We start from the raw sequence: 21,953 nt of genomic DNA on the forward strand, positions 1-21,953 counted from the left end.
GCAGCAGAGACAATGAGGTTCCTCAATGGGTTCTCACTAGTAAAGCATTGACTGAGCACCTGCTGTACGCCGGGCACAGAGGAGCAAGACGGCCTGGCCTCTGCCTGAGGACAGCGGGTTGGGGAGGACAGATGACAAACACCCACCAGAACCAGAGGCCCTGGGGGCAGAGGGCGCAAGGCGTCCCTGGGGTGTTTGCTCTAGAGCTGAGGATGAGCAGCGAAACCCAGAGGTAGCAGGGAGAAGATAGTCTAGGGAAAAGGAAGATCATTTCCTCTCTGTAGTCCACTGTCCGATCCCCTTTCCAGGTGTCTGAGCAGACAACACTGGGAAACTGAGCTCTGACTGTGGGAGGTGCTGTCCACTCTAAAAACAGACAAGCAGAACATGGTGGAGGTGTGAGAGCCAGGGGCCCTGTCACCCACCAGCACTGGTGACTCTCACAGAGGCCAGCTCGGATACAGGTGTCACCTGCTCTGACTCGTGGTCTCCCCAATGGCCCAAAGATGCGGCTGTGAGGGTCTGCTGTCCCCATGTCAGGGGACACTGCCCAAGCCCCCCAGCGCAGCTAGGGGCTCAGACTCCACTTCCCAAACCTCTGAGAGCTGTCTCCCAGGTGCGGCCCGACCCTCACCCCACCCCAATGGCTGTTGGCTTTGTGTTTTTTCTTTAAATCACCTTTGTTTTTACTTCGCCCGTCCGAACCAACCGTGTCTGCGAAATCAGGAATTTTATATGGTGAAATAAATAACATTCCACACTGGGAGGAAAGACTGGTTTAGAAGAAATAAACAAAATGCATCCTGTTCCTGGGATCCCTAAATGCTTGAACAGGGCCTGCAGGTGGGGGATCCCTGCTCAAAGGTGGTGGTTCTGCAGGGTTAACCTGGAGCCCCTCGGTGCCTCTGTAGGGACCCACCTCACAGGCCACTCCCCGCAGTGCTGAGGGCCCCGGGCATGGAGTCCTCACAGCACACAGCTCCACCCTCCTGAGGTCACAGAGGTCACCCTGCTTTGGCTCCCTAGGCCTCCCACTGATGCACAGATGTGTCTGCCCCAACTCGGCACCTTTGCATGGGCTGTTCCTACTACTGCTATGCTTTTCCCTGCCTTTCTCAAGGGGGCCAATTATGTCTCAGCTCAGTCACCTCCTCACGTGGGTCTTCGCAGGTTATCCAACCCAAGCAAGGCCCACCCCGCCCTTCCTCCCCAGCAGCTGCGCAGTCCCGCGAGGCCCCACCGGGCCATGGTGGGCTCACTGGCTCACAGGTCTGTGGCCCGAAGTCAGGGGAAAGCTCTCAGTGGGCGGCGCCCGGCTGCCCGTCACATTGCACCTGAGCCAGGAGGCCTCAGGATTTGCCAGACAACGGTGTCTGTTCTGCTCTTGTTCTGAACAAGGAGAATTAGTCCACTTTGGGGGTGGATAAAAAATAGTTATGCAGCGCGGGCCGGTGTGCTCAGTGGTCAGAGCACTGGCCCAAGCGCTGAAGGGTCTCGGGTTGATTCCCAGCCAAGGGCACCCACCGGGCCGCAGGCTCCATCCTCAGTCCCGGCGGGGGAGCGTGCGGGAGGCGACCAGCCAACGTCTCTCCCTCTCCCTCTCTCCCCCCCCTTACTCTCTCTAAAAATCAATGGAAAAAATATCCTCAGGTGAGGATTAAAAACAAAAAAAATAATAATAATTATGTAAAACGTATAAAAAGTGTGAGAGCAGGGCCGGCTGCTCAGAGCCCCCGCCTTGTCTCTGCAGCCTCCGAGCCCTGGGAAGGAAATGGGGCCCTGGGGCCGCGGAGGCCGCAGCCTGAGCCAGGCGCTGACCAGGGCGGCCCGGGCCCAGGGCTCCTTCCTCGGGAGCGGGCCCTCGCTGTCTCCCGCCAGGGCTGAGGCGGCGTGGAGGAGCCTGCGGGCTGAGACGCCGGCCCCCCTGGGTTTGCGTCTCAAGGCCCCGCCCCCCCCAAGGATGCCGTCACCCAGGAGCAGGGCCCAGCGGGGCTGCGGGGTCACCGCCCAGCTCCCGGCCCACGGGCTGCCCGGCCCTTTGGGCGGCTTCCTGTCTCTGAGCCGGGTCCTGTCGCTAAGACGGGCAGGGTGGCGGCGACAGCTCTGGCCATAGGGCTGGTTCTGAACAGCCTGTGGGTTAGAAGCCTGCTTTGTGGCTGTTTGCTATTCTGGCCAGGTCGCTGCTGTCACCACACGCCCCACTGTTCAGTCTAAAGGCCATAGCTCCCAGTGTGAACCGTAGGGGCAGGGGCGCCACCCGGCACCACCCGAGTTCCCACAGAGCCGGGACTGGAGCGTGTGAGGAAGCAGCTGGAGGTGAGTGGGTCCCGAGGGCAGGGCATGGGGAAGGGGGTACCCAGGCGGAGGGCCTCTTCGGGAAGAGCTGAGAGCTGAGAGCCGACCCTCGAATCACCGGGGGCTTAGGGACCCTGGGGGCTTAGCGCTGTCACAGTGGGCTCCGTGCAGGAGGGCTGGGTGCCTGTGACTCCCGTGGGGTCAGCCAGGAGAGCTTGTGACAAGCCAGGGGCTGGGTGCAGGCTGGCCCTGCCTTTTTAATGAGGTCCAGGGTGACTGTGTGCCCCTTAGGGTCTGGGCGGTGGGTGGATAATGCTGCCGACCTGTCCCAGCAGGCGGGTGTGACCTGGACAGGCCCGTGGAGGGAGGCGACCTGGAGGAGGCTGAGCAGCTCCTGGTGGCCAGAGGCACCGAGCACAGCCTGCCCGCCGCGTGGGGCGGGGGAGACACAGCCACAGAGAGCCCAGCGACAATGACGCCAGCCCTGCTCCCCGTGCTCACCGGACGTGGTCTGCTTCAGTTTTTCATTTTTCTTTTTCCTCCATTTCCAGGGCTTGAAGATCCTGCCCAGGGTGGCCAGTCGGCTGTCCCTCCGCACGGGGGGGGTGCGAATCCCTGAGACCAGATATTCGGAGCGCACCGGGGGCGTGGGGTCCATCTCATCTGCAGGACGAAAACCAGGGGAGGGCTCAGGTGATCACCAAGCCTACACGACTCCCCGAGGAGCCACTGTGGTTCTCCAGGGCCTGGGGCTCTGGCAGGTCCTCGGAGCAATGGAGACTCCCTGGGGCTCAGTCCAACCAGGAGCGCCCAACGGCGGCCTGTGCCGGCTCATGAGTGAGCATGTGTCCACACTGCCCTTCGGTGAGGCCCTGCCCCCTGCAACCCTCCCACAGCCGGCTGGAAGCCCTCACCCAATTCTGGGCACTGCTGGGCGGAAGGGGGCTCCACACGCACCTGCTGGCGTCTCAGGGAAAGTCTGGGGGGGGGAGAGGGGGGAGTGGGCTTCACCACAGGCTGCATGGGAGGGGGGTGCATTATTTTCTAAAGAAAGATTAAAATGGAAAACGAAACACAACTAATACAACGCTGAGATATGGACCCTGTGGAACAGCGTGGTGCCCCGTCAGCTCACCGATCCCCTTCGACGGGCAGAGCCGAGACCAGAGTGTCACTGTGTCACTGTGGTAGGACTCAGAAAAAAATGCCCAAGTTGCCCCAAAGCCCTTCTGGGACAGAGGCAGTGGAGGACCTGAGTCCCCTGCAGGATCTCAGATTTAACCTCCCCGTGTCACTTGGATGAAGGGAGTCCACCTGCAGTAAAAGGGGAAGGGACCTGTGATCGACTGTGACTGTCAGACCCAGCCTAACACCTCAGGGGACAGGTGTTATTTACCCTCACAGTGAATCTATAGGGTAGACATGTTGTTACACCTGTCATGGAGCGAGGGACACTGAGGTAAGGTGTGGCCTCGAGCAGCCTGACCCCAGAGACCCCTTTCGGATCTCTCAGCTGCTTCTAGGGTGACTGCATAAATATATCACCCAGACTGGAGACGATGGTGGGACACCAAGCCAGGACGGCCAGGCCAGCAGGTGAGTCCATTCTCTCTCTCTGTATATTGAGCAAGAACTGGGTGCTTGGGGCCTGCGGCCACAGCTGGTCCACAGAGCAGCCCTGGGGGGAGGCTGTTTTATCCAGGATGAACCTGGGTGTTATTTCAGAACTTCCCCCTCAAGGCTCAGCCACCAGTAAGACACCAAAGGCAATGACGTTCTCTGCTTGTTTTCCACTGTAACCCTGATGCCCAGCACCCAGTAGGAGCCGGGACATGCAGGTGAGGGAGTGATTGAGCCCGGGAGACTCAAGGATGCCAGTCAGGGTCCCTCCCGCTATCCTCGCCCCAGCTCCTCGCCAGGTGTGCAGGGTGCAGCTGGCCCTCCTTTTCCCAGAGGCAGTTTATTCCCTGATATCCTGGCCTTTCCTTCCTGCACCCACAGACACCAGATGGAGCGGAACGGCCAGGGCCACCTGTTCCGGGAAAGCTGGCTGCCCTGGAGGCATCATTTGCAAAGAACTGGCCAGGTCTTCCCAAGCCTTGGGGCTCATGTGATGATAAAGACAAGACCCACAGAGATGAGCCTGGGGACGACGGAGCATTGCCATTGCTTTCTTTATACCTCGCCTGGTTCCACCAAGGATGGGTGGCAGTTATAAAAAGCACACATGCCCAACAAGATAGGGTGAACATCTGAGGAAATCTGGAGGAAGGGGATCTGGACAGGCCGCAGCATCCAGGGGTAGAGACCTCACATGGGTGCCCGAGGAGGGCATACATGTGGCTCTGAGCTTCCTGGCAGCCAAAGCAAAATGGAACAGCACAAAAAATAAACTACAGGTCAGACCACAAATCCCACCCCATTTGCTACCTGCACTGCTGAGACCCTGGTCCAGGTCACCAGATACAGGAAGGGTGAAGCCAAGGTCTTGGAGGTAAAATGCAGCCCGAGAGGGCCATGGATGTGCCTGGGGAGGCAGGCAGGGGCTTGAACTTGATTCCAAATTCAGCAGGGAGCAATGGGGGACCTTCAGCTCCAAAGGTCTGATTTGTTCATGTGCTAAATGTGCGACATGCTTAGTGTGAGTGACTCCTCAGGGGCCTGCTCTCACAGGGGAGCAAAAACCCCCAAGCCCAAGGGGCATCTCCAGAGGCCTGAAGGAGGAAACACCCTTGCCCCCCACTTCCCTGAGGTGGCTCTGTCCCAGGGCCCAGCCAGTGAGGGCTCTGAACACTGTGACTTCAACCCAAGAACAGAAACTTCAGGAGCGAGGCTGGGCTGTTCAATGAAGGAATTCCTTATACACACCCGGAGGGCAAAGAGAGCATAAATGTGTCACCAACGGGGGGTGGGGGGTCTGAGTGAGCAAGAGGTGGGCGTGGGCCTTCTGGGCATGGAGTGGCTCCCACGCACAGGAGGGTGGGTGTGAATGTGGGAGAGTGGTGTGTGCGAACGTGCATAGGTGTGAACCTGTATGGTGGGCGTGTGGGCGTGTATGCATGTACCGGGACATGTGGGTCCACAGAGAAGGGAGGGCTGGGCGTGCCAGCCACTTCCCTGTCTCCAGCCTGTGAACTGCCAAGTGGCTCTGGAGTTGGGAGGAGCCCCTTCCACGCGCACAAGCAGGCCCCTCCCCCCCTGATAACACAGCGCGCCCAATGCCACACCTCTGCTGCCTGTGAGACATTAGCAGATAATTAAAGACAGTGTTTCCCCACATGTGCGCGAGAGGTACCACACACAGCGACAGGGCAGGCGGGGCCCCCAGGCGCCCTGCTGACATTACAGGCCAGAGCTGAAGGCACAGGCTGTGGCCCCTCCCAGTCCCCTCTCGGCTCAGGGTGGTCAGTGTGCTTGTCCCCAGAGCCGAACCTCTCCCCTCCCCACTGAAGGGCCCCGCAAACCCCAAGTCCAGCATGTTCTAGAGCAAGGCAGCGAGGAATACCAATGGCAGAGCTCACAGCTCACGGGCTAATCTCCGAGCCTAGAGCAGGGCCACCTCCCTTATTCATAACACTCCCTCCCCCCCAGCACTGGCCACACTCAGATAGCAACCTGGGGTGGATGGCCTACTGTTGTCTTCCGTCTTTCCCACAGGCGCCGAGGCTGTCTTGTCCACCGCTGTGTCCCTGGTACCTACACTGATGCCGGCACCCAGGAGGTGCTCCAGTAAACACCTGCTCCACCTGTGAATCTGGGGTGCGGAGCTGCTGGTGCTGGAGCCAGGACCTGGCCCGACCATCTGGGTCCAACGTCCACCCCTTAGCAATGCCAAGCATTTCTGCTTTCTTATCTCCTGTCTACTGACCATCCCTGTCTTCTCTTTCCACATCACCAGGACACCGGGCCCTAAACGCAATGGAAAGAGCCCTGGCTCAGTTGGTTGGAGCATCATCACATGCACCAAAAGGCTGCGGGTTCGATCCCGATCAGGGAAAATGCCTAGGTTGCTGGTTCAATCCCTACTCAGGGAGGCAACTGATCAATGTTTTTCTTTCAAATCAATGTTTTTTAATCTCTCTCTCTCTCTCCCTTCCTCTCTCTCTAAAAAAATCAATAAACATATCCACAGGTGAGAATTAAAAATCAGAAAACAAAACAAGACATAAAAACACAAGGGAAGGAAAACCCTACCTCGCTGGGGGTGAGAGGTGAGGCCCCAGGCGCCACAGGCACCGCCTGTGTCAGATAAGGTTGGAACGTGGTTTCTGCTTTCACTTATTCACTCACAAACTCCTTCATCAAGCATCAGCTGAGCCGCTGTGCGCCAGGGCTGCTCTGAGTTTGAGTCAAGTCGGCTCGACCCGCAGGCAGCTTTACACGGCGCGGGGCTCGCCCGCCCGTGGAGCAGGAAGGAAGCGGACAGGGAAAGGACGAGACGACTTCTGAGTGTGACGCGTGCTGGAAACAGGACACTGGGGTGTGGAACAGCCCGCGGCCTCTGTGTCTTCTGGAGTCTGTCCCTGCCGGAAAGAATCCACCTGGCAACACCTAGTGACCATCCTCTGAGAACAGAGCCTGTACTAGGCCTGAGGCAGAAGGAAGTGGCACTGGACACCCCTGCTCGGGTCGGCTCGGTGACCACAGAGAAAACGAGGTCAAGGAATCACCAGGAAGAACAAAGACAGAGGATCACAACTGCAGAGCAAGCATTTCCGAGAAGCAATTCTGAAGACCCTGAGAAGGCTTCTGTTGGTGGGGGGATAGCTTGGATTGGGCCTTGCAGGCTGAGTAAACGGTACAAGTCCATGAAAACGCAACAGTACAGGTGTTTGGGGAACAGGGAACAGCACAGGGAAGTGAGGTCTGATGCCCCAGTCTGAGGATCACACACCCAGTAAAATTTCCACGTATAAAACTGAGATGCCAGCTTTCTATAACGCTGCCTGATGACCAACACACACAAATAAGTATGCGTACACAAAGCTAGCACCTATAACTAGGAAGAACATAATCTCACAGTAGGAAGAGAGCCTTTTAATTAGATGCATATTGATCGCTGAGGGAAATAATGTTGTGCTGTCCTCTGTGTCCTATTTGCTGGCACGTTCTGTGCACTTGAATCTGAGGACTCTCAGCCTGGAGCTCATGGTTTCAGGAATGGAGGGGATGGAGCTGAGGCTGGGGCCCGGCCCAGAAGAGCTGTTCGAGGCCCTGGCAGAAGCCCTGGGGGCGCAGGAATCACTGGGGGACCTGGTGTGAGATCAGCATTGTTGGCAGACTGCTCAGAATATCAGGGTGATAGGCAGACTGCGGGGGAACAAGACCAAAGGCGGGGAAGCCCGCTGAGAGGGGACAGGCAGGTGAGGGCCGTGGGGCCAGCAGAGAAAGAAAAGAGGGATCCAGGGATGTCACTGAGGTAGAGCCCTCGGAGCAGGGCAAGAAATCAACGTGAGGCATGAGCGCACATAAAAGAACCAAGAAAACCACGCTCTGTTTCGTTGTCACCATAATGAACAGATGCTGTGTGACAAGCTCTGTCCTGAGCACCTCACATGGATGAGCTCATCCCATTCCCATCCAGACCCTAGACAGCAGGTCACTATATTCATCGCCCACATTTCAAGGACAAAACTGGAGGCAAAGAGCAGTGAAATAATTCTCAGGCCACGTGGCTAATGTGACAGAGTGGGCTTGGCAGTCAGGACGTCTGCCCCCAAAGCCCTCATCCTAGCTCCTCGTTAGAGCATGTGCAACCGATGGTGTCATCGGGGAGACAGGATGAGGGAGGAGAGACAGGGCTGGGGCAGAAGTCACTAAAGCAACATACACAGTAAAGTCATGGCATTTAGGGGCCAAAAGATCAGTGGCTTGTGCCCAGGCTGCAAGACACGTGGCTTGATGGCTGTCTACAAAGAAAGTGCTGGGTGTTCTAATCGGCCCGGCGCCAGGATGGGTCTGACCCTCCCACACTGAATTTTCAAAATGCATTCGAAGTCTCCTAGATGCGTGTTCCTGGTCTGCCCTTAACTCCTGGAAAATTCTTGAGTAACAACCAAAGCGTGGGAAACATCGGGAGCACTGATCGATAGGAACAGAACTAGGGCCACAGGTGAGCACCATCCAGGGAGGAGGGAGCACATAGCCACTGCTCGCCCGGCTGGAGGAAGGGGCTGGTGGCTGGGGTGCGCGGGCAGGGAGGGAGGCCAGGAGAAGGGCGAATTTATTTAGACGGAAGAACTCAGGGCCGCGGCTGTGTTGCCAGAACCCCTGCAGGCTGTTTCCTACAGCGGACAGCGTATCCATCAGAGCCCAGGATCCACGACGGCCCCGTGTGAGAAACAGGGCTGCGGGTCCCAGTACCGAGGACCACCCAGGGATCTGGACAGCACCTCTCCCTCTCCCTCCGCCTTTGGCACCCAGCACAGCGCCTGGCAGGTGGAGTGAAGGAATGAAGGAGTGAGTGAATGAATAAATGAATGAATGACTCACCCTGAGATACAAAAACGGAAACAAAATCGAAACACAGATCCATGGTTATCAACCACCACCTGGGGTCACCGCTGTGCCCCTCAACAGTGGAATAATCGCAATCCCTAAACCAGGCCTCTCGCTGGCCGTCACCAATCCCAGCTGCCACCTAAGCATCCCCTGACACAGATGGCACCTCCCTCTCCTCCCCTGCTCATTAGTCAAGGAACTAAGAAACACAAGAGCCTGGCTAAGCTTGATGAATAACGAGCCCCCAGAATATGGGGAGTCCAATCCTGCCCAGGGGAGGCCCAGGGGAGGCCCAGGGGAGGCCCCTGAATTCTTCAGAGAGTTCAAGCAAACAACCCTAGGAGGCAGGGACGACCTTTTCAGCTCCATTTCACGGTGGAGTAAGACTAAGCAGGAGCCCATGTGCAAAGTCACACAGCTTAAGTGGCAGGTCTGGCACTGGCATCCAGGCTCTCAGATCTAAAGTTCACCATCTGGGCCTGGTACCAGCATTTCCCAAAGCATGTTCCATAGGACCCTAGCATGGGGAGATGCTTTGTGGATGGAAAACACTGTCCACACTCAAAGCCTTCCCCGACGAGTCCCACCACACAGTGTCGTAGTCAAGGCTCTGAGAAGTCCTGCAGTAAGCACTCCTATTCAGCCACTGAGCCAGCTTTTCCTAAACAGATGGTCCAGACAGCAGTAACCGCACAAAAGCTGTCAAATGGAGTTGGAACGGTAAACCTGAGGTGAAGCAGCCCGGATGGGCTCCTGCTAAGTAGTATTAATGACCCTGTATTTTTGAAGTGGAGAAGTCTCCTCCCCAATATCTGTGTTCCAAAGATAATAGGCTTCTCTAATATCTTAGCAGAGGTTGGGCTCCCAAATTTCCCAAGTCTCTAAGCTTCTCCCAGCCGCCTGAGGCCCCCACACAGCAAGGACGCAGACATCGGGACCAGATAAATGGGTGTCATTTGTGCCTCTGACACCAGTGGGAAAATCAAGACATTGCTAAAGTGGCTCCTTCTCCCTCACATGTATGGTGGAAAAAACAGAGCGTCTCAGCAGAAGGTCCATCTGTTTAGTATCAACCCCGTAATTCTGCCAACAGGCCCGGGTGCCTGCCAGACATATGGCCGGCTCTCCAAGTGAAACCAGCTCCACCCTGTAAAGCAGGCAGCTCCGGAGCACGGTGCAGGGAGCTCGGGCCCAGGAGGTTCAGCATGACGAGGGCGGGCCGGGGGGAGGGGAGGCCTGGGAAAGCGGCCCCATCCTGGCTTGTCCAGATCCTTCGTCGCTATGGCCTAGAGGGACGCCAGGTATTTGTACACAAATTCTTATACAAATGCTTTTGCAAGATGCCCATGACTTTGCAAAGACTAAAAGCTGGGGTATTTGGGGATTTTTTTCTTAATCCTCACTTGAGAATATATTTTTTCCATTGCTTTTCAAAGAGAGTGGAAGGAAGGGAAGGAGGGAGAGAGAGAGAGAAACATCAATGTGAGAGACACATTGACTGGCTGCCTCCCGCACATGCCCCGACCTGGGATGGGGAGCGAATCCACAGCTCAGGTATGTGCCCTTGACCGGGATCGAACCTGCGACCCTCTGGTCCCCGCCCAATGCTCTGACCACTGAGCCCACCAGCCAGGGCTAAATGCTGTTCTGAGAGAGATGCGCCTAAAGCCCCTATTTAACAGAGGAGAAAAAATGAGTGTTTCAGGGAGCAGATGAGCAGCAAGTCATGTCAGTTTAGGCAAATAATATTGCCCACCATCGTCAACGCCCAAGTCCAACCCCAGGTTTTATTCCAAAGCTCAGTGTGCAATGAGGTTTCCCTAGCACATCAGTCAAAGATTTAGAACAGACAAGTGCTAATTTTTTAGAAATATGCATACTTTGGCATTTTTCAGAGGAATTAAACACATTTTAAAGGCTGGGAGGGGTCTGAGCCAGCAGATTTGTATTTTGAAAAAGTGGCCCATACTCAGGAGCTGATGTCAGAAATAGGCACATGTTTTCTGGGAAGGGCCAGAGAGTAAATAGCTCAGCTCGCAGGCCACACGGATCTGTCACAAGGCCCCAGCTCGGCTGCTGCAGTGTGAACGCAGCCGCAGATGGCGTGTAAGTTAGCAGGCAGCACTACACTTTAATACATTTTTACAAAAACCAGTGGCAGGCAGATTTGGTCCATGGGCCCTAGTTTGCCAACTCCCCTGCCTTAAGTGGTCCCTTTGGAAATGTCTTCAGGGCAAAGGTCCCAGTGACCCTCTAAGAAGTGAGAGGGAAACAAGGAATGGTTTCTGATCCTGATCCCTTTCCAGCCCCACATCAGCCCAGGGGCCCAGGCCAGCATCGCTCTCCCCACCCAACTCTGTGGGCACCTCCTTGGTTTCCCCGCACCTGCTAACCCTGCCCCACTAAGCAAACAGAGCCTGGCACCACTTCCACACTTAATGTCACAGTGACTTTTAGGATGAAACACAAAACCCCAACTGTGACCCCAGAGTCCTGACCTCTGCTTTCTGAAGCTTATCTCATGCCATGCTCCTTCCCCTATGCTCAGATTGTATCTGTTTCTTTTCTGCTTCTGACTCATCAAGACTTCTCCTACCACAGAGCTGCCTTCCATGCCAATCACTCTGGAGGCAACACTTTTCCTTGATGAACTCTTATTCATCCCTTGTGGTCCCATCCTCCATACCCATCTGTTAGGTTCCTGTTACTTTTTCCACCATAGTCTTTGGTGCAATTTATAGTTAGCTATTGATTTGTGTGTTCATTAGTTTAATGTCCATCTTGGCTATTTGACCTTGAAAGCAGAGACCAAGTGTATCCCATGTCACTTGCTCCCTAGGCTCTAAAACAGAATCCAGGGAGGCCCAGCAAGGGCTCAGCAAGCATTTGAGAACCTGAAGGAAAGTGCTGCAGATTCTCCTGTGCTCACATTCATAGCCCCTAAGCATGGGGAGCTAGTCCAGGCACATCAGGGACTGATGATCCTACCAGAAACAGGCACATCTCAGGATTTACTACATCAGGTTCCTTTGTGAAATGGATGAGTCTTCCTGCCACGCTACACTGTTGCCTGGCTCTGCGGGTTCCTGCACCCGAGCAGTGGATTTGCGGCTGCTCGTGGAGAGCTTCCGCCACAGAGCAGAGGGCACTGGGCTCGACTGCCTGCAGGTGTCTGAGCTTCTGTTGTCATCGCGGCCACCTGCGCCACCACAGGCCCTGTTCTAGCCCTGGCTCCGCTGTGATTGTCATGGAAGCGAAGGGTGAGATGGACATAGCCCAACAAGCCAGGAAGTCCACAGTGCACGCTTTCCTGGAACAGTCACAGCCAGTGAGAGCGGCTGGTCCGGGGAACCTGCTCCTGCAGATGGAGCCTGTCTGCTCAGGACCTTCCCAAGCCCTCCCCTGCTGCTGCTGCCAGCTCCTCCAGCAGCTCCCAGGCTTGGCCTCTTCCCTCACACGTGCTGGCCCAGCCCTTTGCTGAACTGGGACCCTGGGGTCCAGGAGAAGCTGGTCAGGACACCACAGGTTACCCGCACATACGCCAGAACCGAGATTCACACAGATTTGAACAAGCCAGAAGAACAAAGCCTCATGCAGTGTGCAAACTTTGAAATCAGCTTGAGTTAGAAATTTGGTAAGGTGGTGCATTTCACAGCGTTCTGGCTGTGGGGATTGTAAATGGGGCTCCCACGACCGCCACATGGACTGTAGCTGGTGATTAAACACTGTCCCTGTGTTGGAGCACATCAGAAATTGTGCAAATTCTTAAGGAGGTGAAGCCTGCTCATTGAGGTGCGTCCGGGAGGCCCGGGTAGAACTGGGGACTTGTGCTGACCCATAACAGGCACAGAAGGCTGGCCGGAGCCAATGAACAACATCACACAAGCCAAGCCAGTCCCCTTGCCTCCCTGTGGGACAAACTCTGAGGAGCTGCTCACACTCGGAGTCCCCTGTGTACCAGTTGTAGCTGCCCCTGCACATCTCCCCTTGGCCACCGCCCCTTCCCTGTGCAGCTTTCCTGATCTGTCACTAGTTTCTCCTGGGAGCACTTATGAGTTACTTGTCCTCTAACCCTTAGCCCAGGGTCACCTTGCAAAAAACCCAAACTAAGACAAGCCTCTGCTCTGCCCTGGGGTGACATCGACGAGCAAAACTAGACGAGGCGCCTGAGCTCACTGAGCGCACGGCCTACCTGGGCTCGCTGCCATCAATCGATGCATTGAATGCACAGGTGCACCATGGCAGCCAGGTAAGCGATTTGGGGACAGGGAGAGAGCTGCATGCGAGCACATGATGGGGGCCAGACACACTTTGTTACAAGAGGTGACTCAACCTCAGGCGAGAAGAATGAGCTGGGCCGAGCACTTCTCACTGAGGAAAGGCCAAAGTGCAAACCCTCCTGGAAGGGCTCATTCACACCTTCCTCCGAAGGCCTGAGCTGCCCATTCACCTCGGCTGCATTTCCGTCAGGACCCACGTGCTAGAGAAACGAGTGTAGTCCAGAAAGGTGACGTGACTGGCCCAGGGTCACACAGCACTGGGTGGGGGTCCCTGTGGATACTGGGCTTCAAATCTTACCAGGCAAAGAGGTTCCTACAGGTCTCCATGGCTCACTCGCCCAAGGGTGCCCAGCCCAGGGCATTACAAAGTGCACGTCTTGTCCAGCTGCTTCTTGCAAACTGCAGACACCTTGGGCCCCCAAATGATCCCCGTCTTCCCACCAAAATGCCTCTTAGAAGTCACTCCTCCCCAGCTCCCTTTATAAACATAAAATGCCGAAGGTCCTTGGTCACAATTCCCATCCCACGAGGCAAACCCTGTGGTGGGTTAAATGCACTGTCGAAAGTGAGCCCGTGGGGACTGCTTGGGTCTGGCCTCAGCAATAGTTTCTCCCCTGGTCCATTAAGTAAATGACGTTATGCCCAGAGTGTCGGCAATGAGTGTGGCAGAGAGCAGGAGGGGTCGCTGCTCCTGGAGGCATCCAGCCTCTGTGGTGCCCCTTCTCGTGGGGACAGGAAGTGTGGTGGGAACTCTCTGGGGCACCTATCCTGTGACTCAACATGCAACTGCTCAGGGCGAGTGTGACCAAGTGTGTCAGATGGTCGGGGAAACCACAAGTGCGGGCGAGGACGTGGGGAACCGGAGCCGCCCTCAAACACTGGGCTGGCGGGGAGCCCACCTGGAGCCTCCAAGGGCCGGGCTCCCCGCGCTTGCTGCCCGAATGAGTCCCCGAGGCTGGGAGGCAGGGGTGTCTTGCCCACCCACCCCCACCAACCGAGGTAGAATCTCGCCCGCTCAGTCCTTAGCAAGGACCTCCCGACGGAGCAGCTGTGGGGGGCATGGCCCAGCTCAGGTGCCACGAGCCAGAGGGGACGGGGTGGGCGGCCGGCTCCCACTCCCTGCCAAAGCGTGGGCCAGCCACTAGCCTCTCCGAGCCTGGGCTTCCTGGCACCTATGAAACGGGGTGACACGGGCACCGACCGCGAATGGTCCGTCATAATCAAACACCTGCGAGCATACGGGAGGCTCACTAGGTGTCTGGCACGCGGCGCAGCTTAACCAGCACAGCTGCCCGTCAGCTTCTCCACCGTCTCTCTAGGCTCCTTGGCTGGCCTTCCTGCACCGCCACCTCCAGCACACAGTCAGCCTCTCAGTAGGTACTCATTGAATGGTGGAGACACAATGGAGATGCTGCGCAAAGCTGCAGTTTTCAAGGGAATCACAAAAAGTCAAAAGCTTTGATCCAGTGTTTGATTTTCCCTGGGATGGGTACTCCCTTCCAAAAGCAAAGCACCAAAGACAAATGAAAACAATCAGGGGCTTCTGATGGGCTCTGTAAGGCCTGAGTGAGATGCTTTTAGGAGGAGTGGCCCCTATGTCAAGATTCGTGAGATGCTTGGAAGAGACACAATCCCCTTCAAAGATCTGGAAAGAAATACACAGCGAAAATATTCAGAAGAGCCAGTGTCCTGAGATTAAAGGAGACGCAGGGAAGTGTGTGCGGCTCAGGCTCCCGTCGGAAGGGGCTCTGGCAGGAGGGCTCCGGCTGAGCGAGGAAGACCTGCGCGGACACAGGAGCAGGGCGGGGACCGGAGCACGACACTGTGCTCAGCAGATGCATCAGCTGTGTCCTTGGAGGGTCGGGCAGGAGACAGCACTACAGGATGACGCTCCAGGGGTGACCCCACCCCAGTGAGCACAGGGGACAGGACTTAAGACACTTAAGGGGCCATGGCCTCCATCTGTTTCCGTCTGTGTGAGCCCCTGGACGCCTCATGGGCGTTTTCATGCATATCGGCATAGACATGGAAGCCACATATGGGCTTCAAGGAGTCGGCAGGCCCTTGCTGTGGTGTGGACCCCTTGGTGCGAGGCTCACCCAAAGAAACGGTGACCTTGGCCCGATGTGTTTGGCCTCCCAATGGAAGCTGTTGGTCTTCAACGTGGTACCCTTGAAGGGTAATAGGGTGGGGGTGCCCCTTCTAACTAGAGAAGACCACCCAGCGCAGACCTTTCCTCTGCGCATCGGTGCCACCTGTGAGAGCCAGGGGCTGCAGGAACTCGGAGAAACACAGCCCCACCAGCTTCCAGGGGGTTCCAGTCTCACTGACAGCTCAGGGAGAGCCTGGGCCTCCAAGCCAGGGGCCACAGCTGGCTCCACTTCACACCGCCCGTGACCACTGTCAGGTCACATTCTCCAGGCCTCTCAGAGTCCCCAACTGGAACACGTGACGATGCACATGCTAACATCAGTCACACCCACGATGACACTGGGGGAGAAACCAGCCACCAAAACACACACTCGAGCAAAGTCCCCCAAAGTCTGTTTAGATTACCCAAAGCAAGGCTGAGTTGGGGAGAACACGTTTGATTCAACCATTTCTTGGGGAGCAGGGTTCCCTTCAGGCTAAGAGCACAAAATCCAGTTAAAACTCCACCCAATCCAGCAGAGTGAAATCACTGCAGGGAGAAAGTTCCCTTTAAAATAAGGGACACATACGAATGAAGATAGGTTCGCCTCAGCGTGCCTCCTGCCCGCCGATAGCCCAAGGGGGCCTATCAGTAATTTATTCATCTGGCATCACCAAGGGCTAAAATCTAATTGATTTAAAAGACCCTCATGCACTGAACGCTCCAACACAGTGAATTTTCATGAGACCTGATGGGTGCTTATCCAGGTAAGGAGCAGCCTTCGGGAGCAATGAGGCCCCTGCCACCAGGCTCTCTGGCGATGACAGGAGGCCATGCGTAGGCCAACCACACTGACTTCACCATGAGCAGCTGCTCACAGCACATGACAGAAATACGGCTGAAAGACACTGACATTCTTTAAAACACAGAGCTGTTCCAAGTGCTAATTTGTATATTCCTCAAGGTTTAATTTGGTGTGTTGAATTACACCGAACCGCTCAGAATGGACAATATTTGGCTGTCATCGACTTACAAAAGTGTCCATTTCATTCAGATGAACCTGATGTAGGTTAAAACTAGATCTCACTTTATAGTCAAATATACAAAGGTGGGAATACGCTTAGGACTGCTTGGGGGAGATTTTTCCCATCATCATCACACCCAAATCTGAGTAATGTGGGGTCGTCATGCTAGAGTCGACTGACCTTTTCTTCTACCTTCAGCCCCATGCACCTTGCAGATGGCCCAGGCGGGTGGAACCACTGACCCTGGGGCTTAGGACCTGTTGGAGCTTAGCCATGAACACAGCATCCACAAACCCCTTCCCGATGGGACCAGATGGAGTGCTGGGCAGTAGGAAGCATTTTGGTCCAGCATCCAAAATAAAGGCAATGCACCACGCTCCTTCCTCAGGAACAGAGCCAAGAGATGTGGGAAACGCCCATGCAGATAACCTGGTCCCTTGGGAATGAGAGAGAATCGGAAATTCAAGGGTTTGCAAGGTGGTCGTAAGTCTCTGAACCACAAGAGCCACACAGATCCCCAGACTCTGCACTGTAAGCAGTGACCAGCTGGGACTTTGGGGTTGTCTCCCTTGAGAAGGGGGTAGGAACTAAATATTTGGGGACCAGGAGGCCAGCTTATCACAGATGCTCGGTACCTCTCCAGGGTGAGAATTCACATCCCACCTCGTTGACGTCAGCTTGCACACACACACATGACTTGTTTTGACCATATGACTGAGCGGAGGAGACACGGGCCTCTCTGGAGGATGCTTTATGAGCCACGCCGTGGTTCTCCACATTCCTGTTTCCTGCCTCTGTGGCCAGGGAGGCACAGGTTGGGGTGGAGCCCCTGCCAAGCCGGGTTTGATAAGCAGAGGCCTTTTGCTGCCCGTGATCCATGCACAGACTCAGAGAGGAATGAACATCATGGTTGGGGCCCTCAAATGTTCAGGTTTTTACAGCAGCAGGAGCCCAGCTAATCCTGACTAATGGCCCCTCCCCCCTGCGCACGCCCCCGTGGCCCCGTGTGCAGACACATGACCAGGCCTTACCAAATCCCAGCATCACTATCACTGGCCACAGCCACTGACTCCGGGATAGAAGTGGGGCTCAGCTGGGCCCAAGAGACTCAATTCCAGGACTTGTTATGAGCGTGCGGTTGACACTTGTTTTCTCACATCAGGACTGCTAGGCTTTGAGAATACAAGCCTGGGGCTCTTCCTAGACATTTGCTACCTTATGGGGAGAGGCTGCTGGGAGAAGAAACCAGCCGGACACAGAGCAGACCTGAGGGAGAGACTCCTGTGGACACGGTCTGCACCTCAGGGCGGATGCAGAGCCCGAGCGAGCCCCTGGACGCAGCTCTGCGCGGCCATCAAGGCCCTCTCTCTCACACCCTGCAGTCAGGCTCTGCCCCGTTCCTGTTATGAATACACAGAGATTCTTCATTCTTTTTTTTTTTTTTTTGAAATATATCTTTATTGATTTCAGAGAGAGGAAAAGGAGAGGGAGAGAGAGAGATAGAAACATCAATGATGAGAGAGTCATTGATCGAGCCCACAACCCGGGCATGTGCCCTGACCAGGAATCGAACCCCGATCACCTTCATTCTTTTTAGGAACAAGAAGAGGCTTTGAGAGCAGCACTGAGGAAAAGGCCTGCAGATGACCTGGAGCAGTTGAGGGTGTTTTAAACCCAGCAGAGAAAGCTTGCTCCCCAGATCAACATGGACACAGCCAAGAGCGTGGCTCCGGAAACCAGGCTGGGGGATGAGTCCCTGTCTGTCCAGCTTGGGTTCCCAAACAAAGGGCCTCTGGTTGATCTGGCTTTCTGTGTATGTGTGTGACAGTGGGCGTCCACATTCTAAGCAAAAACAAGCCTGCAACAGGCAAAGCGGAACAAACACCTCTCTCCCCAGTTAACAGCTCTGGGGAACAGGCTCAGCTATCTTTCCAGGCCCAAGCAGAATGTCTATTAGTGCTAATGGGATCCAGGCAGGAGCCCAAGGAGCACTGGCTTCTGGGAGCCAGGAATGCTGGCCTTGCTCTGGGAGGGGCCCCTGAGCATCCCACAGGCCTGGCCACCTGCCCGGGTCAGAGGGCCATGTTCACAAAGGCTCAGAGAAGGCAGTCCACACAGTGGGAGGGCCCAGGAGGGGTCAAGTTTTCAAACATTCTGCAGTGGGAACCTAGCCATGTCATTTCCTCATAATGATATAAAATCATAATTAATATATAATATCTAAATATGTACTGAGGGAGGCTAGATAGTCAAATATAATATAACTGTAGTGACTAAAAGGACACCCAGGTACGTAAAAGTCCAGAGGAAGAACTTAGTATAAACAAGGGAAGTGGGTCCGCTGTGAACATCGTTTCCTGTCAGTGGTAAAGATGGGCAGAGGCTGGGCCGATGTCCAGGAGGCCAGGACATCGCGAGCTGAAAGACAAAGATAAAGAAAAGAAACCTGGAAAAGAGCCAGGAAAATGAATGAGTAGCTACTCACCTGACCTGGTGATGGCAATAGCTGTCTAAGTATAAAAGCAATTTACAAAGCCTTAAAGAAAAACTACCCAGACATTTGACCTAATAATTTTTAAAACTTCTGAACATGAAAACACATTATTTAGAGAAAAACAAAACAGGATGTTATTCAGTGGAGAAAATATTTTTAACATGTAGAGCCAGAATGCACCGCACAGTGAGAGTACCCCCAACACCGGTCTTTGGGGGGAGGCAAATTGAGCAGACACTTTATTCCTTGCTGATGAGACTGAAGCTTGGCTCCTTGTCTCTGAAGATTTATTTAGCAAACATGTACAGACACCTAGAAATGCTCTGGCCCTTTCACCCAAGAATCCCTCTTCTGAGGGCTGACTGTGAGGAAACGAGCGGAGATGGTCTCAAAGGTCCCAGCATGAAGGGGTCTCCGACGTAACTGTCCAGACAGCAGAATAACATTCGCCACTACAAACCATGTTTCCAAAGACACTTTTGGAAAATGAGGACTTAAGATGAAAAAAAACCAAAAACCCAGCAGGATGCAAAACTAAATACAGAGAACTATCGCATTTTGCTTGGAAAGATGTGGTGCATATATACTCAGCTTTCATCCATCCAGTCGGTGGCCTTGGTGTCTTCTCAGGGGCGGACACACTCGTGAATGAATAAGACAGGCGAGGGGTCTGGCTGGTCGGAGCTTACAGTCTGATGAGGTCACACACGCAGGCACACACGTATGCACGCATGCACGCACATGCACACATGCACATGTGAACACACATGAAGAAAATACACCAAAAGGTGAATGAAATGTAAAGAACTATGGGTAACGATTTTCTTTCTTACATTTATGTGAAAATCTTTCCATCACTCACTCGTCCTATTTCCATAATCGGCTGTGAGACTTTGGTTGACACCCTCGGCTTCCTACCTAGGACACAGTCCTTCCCGTGGAAGGCACAAGCACCTCGCCAGTGTGTGCAGAAAGCTCCCCTCCTCCTGGGCTGCTTGGCATCCTCTAAATCGTCTCTCCCTGAAAATAATTCCCTTTGTTAAAAGCAAGGCTGGGTGAGGGGAGGGAATCTGCAACAATGATCCACCTACTATATTTGAAAAATCTAAATGACCTTTCGCAAGACTTGGACCTGAAATAAACGCATGACTCAGAAACAAGTGATCCCCAATGACTAAACGTCCTCATAAAAATACCTTCAAACCATCCCCAACTGCGGATAACTCACCACACCAAAAAAAGGCCATTCGGGCTAGTAAGTATCGACAAGAAGATGGGAACTACGCCAGTAAATTCCAGACAAAACGAACATATTTATGGCGGGTATCCGCCCCTCAGGGACGGAGAGTGCAGAGGGGACACCTTTCCAGGCGAAGTGGGGGGGAGGGAAGGAGGAAGGAGCCTTTTAAAAGAGTCTCTCTGAAGTGGATCCTTGCAACACTTTTGTTTAGGATGATGCCACACTCATTCCCGAGGGAGGGGAGGGTGCTGACCTCCAGCAGCAGGTGCCTGAAAGCATGTCCCGGTCCTACCCAAGCCTCCTGAGCACAGCCCAGGTCACTGACGCAGCGCTCTCTCTCTCTTTCTTAATGGGTGGACGTGACCAGCAAAGAGGTAAGAAAGTCACCGCGAGGAACATCAGCGGGATCACTGACTCATTTATTCATCCCACAGATAGTCTGTGAACCTCTGCACCGTGGCCCAGGTGCCCTTCGACGCTGGGAGGTGCGGCCAGGTGTGGCCCCTCCCTCTTGGGGAGACAGATAACAAGCAGACAGGACCCTTTCAAGGAGTGAAAAACACAGTCAAGGCAATCACGGCAGGAGTTTGCAAAGGATGGTTACTGGGCAATGTTGATTCCTTCCAGTAAGTGTCAGGGAGGGCTTCTCAGAGGAGGTGTCACTTGAGCTGAGATCTGGACAGTCAGAAGACCTGGGCCGAGAGCTTTCCAGACACAAGGAGGAATAAGCATGAAGGTGCTGACTGCAGGACCCAGGGTGGCATGTGGAGGCACAGGAAGGTGCTGGAGTGGCCTTAGCAGGAGGAGGGGACAGGGTAGGTGAGACCAGACAGGGGGTGAGGGCGGCAGAATCCAGGCGTTCAGGCCTCAGGTCATGGGAACATCTGGGCTGATGTTCTAAGTACGCCGAGATTGACGTGTGAAATCTGACCACTTTGAAAATGTATGAAAAGGCTGTGTGCCAAAAACCGGACGCAACCAGTGATTAGGGTGAGGCGCCCTTTAGCAGGTGAATGGGCGACTGGAGCATCCAGGCAATGGGCTGTTATTCAACCATAAGAAGAAAGGAGCTATCAAGACATGAGAGGGCCTGGCCAGTGTGGCTCAGAGGTTGAGCATCGACCCAGGATCCAGGAGATCGGGGTTCGATTCCCCGTCACATGCCCGGGGTGCGGGCTCGATCCCCAGTCGGGGGCGTGCAGGAGGCAGCCGATCAATGACTCTCATCACTTATGTTTCTCTCCCTCCCCCTCTCCCTTCCTCTCGCTGAAATCAATAAAGATATATTTTTTTTAAAAAAAGACATGAGAGGACATGAGAAAAAAGCATATTCCAAACACCCAATCTGAAAAGGCTACATACAGACTGTATGATATCAACTACATGACATCCCGGGAAAGGCAAAACTGTGGAGACAGTAAAATGGTCCGCAGTTGCCAGGGGTTTAGAGAGAGGAAGGGAGGGAGGGATCAGTAAGGGGAGCACAGAGAATTTAGGGCAGTGACACTAATCTGTGTGATGCCATAAGGGTGGACATAGGACACTATGTATTTGTCAAAGCCCGTAGCACGTACACCACCATGACTGGGCCCTGATGTAAGCCGGGACGTCAGTCAATAACAGGGGGTCAACGTGGACTCACCAAGGAACAAAAGCACCACTATTGCAAGGGGTCAGCAATGAGAAAAACTGGGGCAGAGGGGAGAAGATTTATGGGAACTTTGTGCTCTCTGCACAATTTTTTCTTGTAAACCTAAAACTGCTCTAAAAAATAAAATTGATTTTAACAAAAGAGTTGCTGTTATAATGTTTGTGTGATCCATTTGTATGTGTCCTGGTCTTTTCCATCCCACTGGGCCTAACTAGACCCTCAGGGCGACCAGCGCCCCTGAGCCTGGCAGACAGGTGGCATTCAGGGGGCAGCCACCAGACGGGCAGCCACCAGACAAAGGGACAATGGGTCACAGGCAGTGCGACTGGATTAGAT

At 54.6% G+C, this 21,953-nt stretch overlaps 1 protein-coding gene across 1 annotated transcript in view; it reads right to left on the reverse strand.

Annotated features, from left to right (window-relative positions):
- The window catches only part of PHACTR3 (phosphatase and actin regulator 3), a 114,541-nt gene that overhangs the window by 47,510 nt on the left and 45,078 nt on the right, over positions 1-21,953 (reverse strand). The window contains exon 2 of the mRNA XM_081149409.1: positions 2,797-2,958. Within this exon, the coding sequence (XP_081005535.1) occupies positions 2,797-2,958 (162 nt within the window). The remainder of the gene's footprint in view (positions 1-2,796; positions 2,959-21,953) is intronic.

This window comes from Miniopterus schreibersii (assembly GCF_964146895.1).
Source record: "Miniopterus schreibersii genome assembly, chromosome: 10".
NCBI classification, from domain to species: Eukaryota; Metazoa; Chordata; class Mammalia; order Chiroptera; family Miniopteridae; genus Miniopterus; species Miniopterus schreibersii.